A 6,000-nucleotide genomic window follows, 5' to 3' on the forward strand; every position below is an offset into this window, starting at 1 on the left:
AAAAAATCATTTAAAACATGTTTTAACTAACTATGGTCTGCATCAGAGCCTCAGAGGTGGAAGATGCCTGAAACCATGAAACTTTTACTCTTATAGCTCGCAGGCTACTGAATTAATCACCTATTCTATGTTTGTAAATAGTACACCAGAGACATATATAGATACTTAATTTATTCATGATGGATATTAATCTCATGTTTTGAATGGTTTTAAATGATGTAAGTACTATGGTTTATGTTTATTAAAAAATCAGATAGTTGCTGCTACGTGTGTAGTGTGAATAATTATATAATATTGAGCACAATATTTTGGTTAATTAATTTTTGTCCACATATATAAATCATTAGACTGATATATACAGTGCATGCGATGCCCTAATTTTCCTACGCGTACTAAATTAGTGAGAATCTTTCATTATTATAATTATCTAATGGAAGACGATGCATGGTATTGTAAGGTGCTAAATTAAGAAGAACAATTAGGTGGATTGGGTGCCCATGCAGTCTTTTTTATTCTATACGTCTTAATTTCTATTGGAAATTTATATTGTAATGCATATCACCATTCCTTTACACTACCAAAGCCTTTATTTAGTTTTTCCTATTTTCTTTTTTCCTTTTTATTTGAGAATGAACTTTTTTGTTGGAAAAAGGGGGACGGAGAGGTTTGACAAGTTAGTGACTTGTATTGGCATCTTATACCAAAGCCAATAACAACTAGGGGGATAATAGAATTCATGTGTCAGTGTGTCATACAGGAATTAGGGATTGCATATTTAATGAAGAGAGAAGAGAACGAAATTATGAGAGAGAAGTACACATTGAAATAAAGTGTTTTCCTCATTTTTGAGATAATATCTCATTGCAAGAGTGTAACCAACATAACAATTCACTGTCTCCCCCCCCCCCCCAACTGAAATGACCTCTCTTGCCCTTATTGATTGAACTGATGTGGGTATTCATTGTCTCTCCCCTCCCAAGTAGCCTCCGTTATCATGCAAAAAATGCCTTCCATCTTTTTATCTATAGAAAACATCCATATTCTCATTGAATATGCAAATAAATAATTTATGAATAAAAATAAACTTATAATGAAAAATAATCTTGGAGATCTAGGTTTAGGATATATTAGATTTAATTGATCTGATTTGATTGAGATATTCATTAACATTTAGTGGGAAGTCATTCATATAATTGTTTACATGTCAAAAAATAGCTATTGTCAGACTTTAAACCTACATCTTCACACTAGTATTCAAATCAAGGTTACAACAGTCGAATACAACTATAACCTAGAAAATTGGTTCATGATTAGGAATCCAAAACCAAGAAATTAATCCAGGATGGTTCACTTTTAGTTTCTATTGTTTATATATCAAAACTGTAATTTTCCACCATGTCACACAAGTGAACCATTTTTGTCACCCTCTAAAGCTTAGTCTTCTCTTTTAAGTGACTCAAAAGTCACTACATCATCTATGATGCCAACTAAATTGCTTAAACATTCATGATGTTGTTTATTGTGGGATCCACATCGATACCTTTGTCAATGCACGCGAATTTGGATATTTTCATTTCTTCACTTATTCACCCCCCCAAGTTGCTCTGATCAAGAAAGGGTGAAAAAAAAAACTTTATTTTTAGTAATTTATACTTTAATCATAAAATAAATATAAATAAATTTTTTTCCCTAAGAAAGTAAGGCATGCTTGGATGTGAAAAGATAATCGGTGGTTAAGATGATCAGTTGTGTATGATAATATTTCTGGTCTAAATTTGTATTTTATAAATAATATTAAATTTGTTTTTTTAATAACTAACAAATGTGGACAAAAAAAAAAAAATACAAAAATAGATCGATCGTCACATACATGTTTTATTTCAATTAAAAAAAAATATTTTTCTTTAAAACGTTTATGATACACAGACCCTATGATGCTTCCTACATTGACATTATTTTTTTATTTTTTTATATTTTTATATTATTATAAACATTCAATTTTTTTTCAATGTCAAATAATTTCTTTGCAGTAATAATTCATTCAAACTTTCAAAGGCATGGCCACAGACTACCAGATTTCTTTGACCAAAACTCATGGCACCTAAAAGTCATCACTTAGCTTAATTTGCGCAAAGCATGCATTGACTCCTTCACAATAAACCTAATGACACTTTAAAGGCATTCAAGACTCAAAATGTGTTTTTCCTTAAACATTGATAGGGTAACCAACCATTGGTTTTTCAGAACTGTTTGGTAGTCTTGTGGGCTCTGGTTCTGACGTCAAAATGCTTTCTAAATTTCAATTTCCCTCAAGAATCCACTCCAAGTCTGACTCCTCCTTTGGATACATGTGATAACAAAAATGAAGCATGTGGTAGAGTCTCTTTGGACTGAAAAGATGGTTTTATTAAATGATATATGGACCATAGAATTGTAATGTTCTAATGATTGTCTGAGTTTGGGATTAGTAAATTAGTATTGATTGAGATGCCTGATTGGATAAATCGAGTTTAATTAAGAGTGATTTTTATAATGGGTTAATAAGTTTCAATTAACTATTTTAAAGTGTAAAGTGTATAATATACCTATTAGTGATTAGGCCTTATTATGGAGAGGCTCAATTACTCCGATTTCAAGGTTAGTTTTGGTTTCCATCCATATAAGGATATCTATGCCCATTGGTAATGATCATTGATAATTTGCATAGAGAAGAAAACGAATAAGACTAACAAGCGAGAGAAGACTATTTAGAGGAATTCTTCAAATGTTATGAATCTTTGTATGACTCTATTTGAATTTCTTAATATTATTAATATTTATGTTCTTTGATCCATTATATTCATACCATATGTAAATTTTTGTCAAGAGTTTCAGATTTGATTGATGAAAAAATGGAGATTTGTTTTTTTTTAAGATATCTTCCATGCATGTCTAGCATTAAACATTCAGTCTATTATAAGCCTAAAAATTTTGATGAGCTTATAAAGTTACCATCTTCAAATGATAGTTTTCTGTTAAGTTCATTCATAAATTGTTAGCTTCTCTTGAGATTTCTTATTCCTCCCTTTTTCTCTTAGGATTAAGTTTTTCTTCACCCACAATTCACTAATGGTGTTGTGATGGTATGATTAAACTATGACTGGACTCTAGCTAGGTTCCTTATTAATTATCATCAGTTAGTATTCATAGTCCAAAACACCTTTCTGTAGTCCAATCAAAGGATCATCAAATGGGGTGACTGAAGAGATTCTCTTTCACCATGGGTGAAAAGAGATTAGGTCTTTTCTTTTAATTGGAGAATGACATATTAAGATGTTGGGAGTTACATATAAAGTTAAAGTCTCACATTAATTTATTCAAGTCCTTGATGTCTTCATATATTTGTGGAGCTATCACCACTCAATGCCTTAAGGATTTGATTAGTTTTTTCGCATTTGTTGTCTTTCTTCTAATCAATTTTTTATGATCACATCTCTAAATTTCTATTGAAGATTTACGGTAGCGTGTACTGCAAAGCGTTTACCAAAATCAAAACCCTTATGCATGAAAATGGTTTGTTTAAAAAATGATAGCGGAGTTGGTAGGCCAAATACCTCATATGTTTCACATGTTATTTTCTCTCCATGTGAGAATCTTCACACTTTAGCATAAGCCAAACGAAGACAACATTTAATTTATCAACCCTATTATCCAAACTTCAAACTCATAGTAACCTGTATTTTTGAGTAGTATTGGAAATCATTCTCAGACAAGCCTTCAACATTATCGTTTATCCCCTTCTTCCTACCAATGTTTAAACCTAGCAAAGTCGTGATCGATTTCAGTTTTGTCACCATATAGGTGATATTCGGCTGGACACGTATATATTCATAAGAAGAAAAATATATTATAAGGTTTGGGAAACCATTTCTGACTTGGTGAATTGCCATGGCAGGTCAAAGATAATCAGGCTTTACTCGTTTGGATACTTGGAAAAGTTTATAAGATATCTAAAATCCAAACCCAGATCGAGTTGGATAATATGGCTAGAATTTATGATATTGGATCAGGTTCTAATAAGAGAATAGTTCTTGTATATTTTCATAAAGCTCTGAACTCCATCTGTAATAAAATCATTCTTCTCCCTTCTCAAAATAAAAATTTTACCAAACATTGTAAAACTTTAGAGAAGGGTGTGGCGAGACAAGTTTCCTTAATAATTATCTACTATAATTAGTTTTCCAGGCAACCAAACACCTGCTTTTTTGAAATTTAATGAAAAATCTAACAATTACCGTCTCTGTAATAAAGTTTTGAATCCCACCTATAATAAAATTATTCTCCTCCCTTCTCCTTAAAATAAAAAATAAAAAATTGTGAAACTTTGGAAAAAAGGGTGGTGGGATCAATGGATTGCCCTATAGGTAGACAAGTTTCCTTAATTGTTGTTCGAGCAACCAAACGAACAAAGCCTTATAAAACTCACCATTCAAGTAACCAAATATATGCCTTTATTGAAATTTTATGAAAAATTCGACAATTAACTCTCCCCCCCCCTTTATTTCTATTTTATTATTTTTCGTCAAACAAACAAACAAGGCGTTATGGAACTCGCCCAATTCACAAATTTTATAAATTGGTTTACGCAAGCACGCATATTTGAAATTATAATTGGTCATACATACTAAATATAGGATGTACAACCATTAAAAGCTTGATAATAAGTTTTGACATCAAACCTGAACCACACAATACTCATAGCCTAAGAAAAGCAAAAGCAAGGAGAAAGAAACGGGCCACCCTAGCCTCATCACCACCACCCTCCTCCCCTCCCCCTCTTTGACATCTTCTCATCCCCTCCTTAAATAAGGGTAGGCAGAGACAAAACCATATTAAAGGTTAGGGAGACTAAAACAACTCCCTCACTCTTCCTTTCTCTACTATCCTGGTACCACACCCAGAATGGATATTCGCCTTTCGCTCGTCGTCCTCCTCTTAAGCTTAGCATTGGTGGCCGAGTTGTCGTCGTCGTCGCCGTTGTCGGGTGATGCCTACTGGGTTGTTGGTGGGTCACGGCCTAAATGTAATGGTCTGGTTGGGGACTGCATTGGGGAATCAAATGAGATGATGATGGACTCCGACGTCGCTCGACGAGGTCTTTATCGACGCCGAAGGTATATTAGCTATGAAGCATTGAAGGCAAACAGGATCCCATGCCGCAGACCCGGTCAATCCTACTATGATTGCAGGAAAAATCTGAAGATTAATCCTTACAGGCGAAGTTGCACCATGGCCACACACTGTGCCAGGGATCTCCGTTAAGAATATTGATACAGAGAGAATCATGCACCCCTTATTCTTTCTATTCCATTGTTTTCTTCCTCTCATCTGATCTGATCTTCAAATACAAAAAAGAATTAAAAAAATAAAAAAAGGGAAAATTTATTATGGGTTTTATTACAAATAAAAAGGGTATATATATTGTGGTAAACTCTGAAAGAATCACCCTTCTTGCCATTGTTTCTCCTCTCATCTCCATTTAAATGATATGCTAGTACTTCTATTTTCCTTTTTTTTTTTTTTTTTTGGGAGTGGGGGTGGTTTATTGTTCCTTTGCATCTAGTACCAAACTGAAAAATACTTTTTTTTTTCTTTTAATAGCAGAAATTGATCCACAGAGTGATTGATTGATCTGAAAATTAACATTTGCTTCAATGATGTACTTCAGTTGGAAAACATTCCAATAGTGATTCCCTTTTATGCTTCTTTTTGTTGAAAGAAACAACTAATTAGAGTAATCAACAAGGATTTTTTTTTTTTTTTGGTTAATTCTAACATGAGTAAGAATATAAAATTCCCTCATGTTATTCAATTATGATGTCTTGTGAATTTGAAGTGAAGAAAAGATAGAATTTGCAATAAGCTTAATCCTTTGCATGATTCTAAATGGCAACCTCGTCAATTTTTTTAAAAACCTAGGTCAATCTTGAGTCCTCTTAACTCAGCCCAAGCCCAACCTTA

General features: G+C 32.8%; 1 protein-coding gene across 1 annotated transcript; it reads left to right on the forward strand.

Moving 5' to 3' along the window:
* The first annotated feature begins 4,862 nt into the window (after positions 1–4,862).
* Positions 4,863–5,745, forward strand: LOC122074848 (protein RALF-like 19). The gene has a single exon (XM_042639817.1). The coding sequence runs from the start codon at positions 4,942–4,944 to the stop codon at positions 5,299–5,301; it is 360 nt and encodes a 119-aa protein (XP_042495751.1). The 5' UTR covers positions 4,863–4,941; the 3' UTR covers positions 5,302–5,745.
* Positions 5,746–6,000: the final 255 nt, after the last annotated feature.

Source organism: Macadamia integrifolia, chromosome 3 (assembly GCF_013358625.1).
Source record: "Macadamia integrifolia cultivar HAES 741 chromosome 3, SCU_Mint_v3, whole genome shotgun sequence".
In the NCBI taxonomy this organism is placed as follows: domain Eukaryota; kingdom Viridiplantae; phylum Streptophyta; class Magnoliopsida; order Proteales; family Proteaceae; genus Macadamia; species Macadamia integrifolia.

Bases quoted from the DNA above. Each gene is read 5' to 3' on its own strand.
- LOC122074848 (XM_042639817.1), top strand. From the start codon at position 4,942: ATGGATATTCGCCTTTCGCTCGTCGTCCTCCTCTTAAGCTTAGCATTG.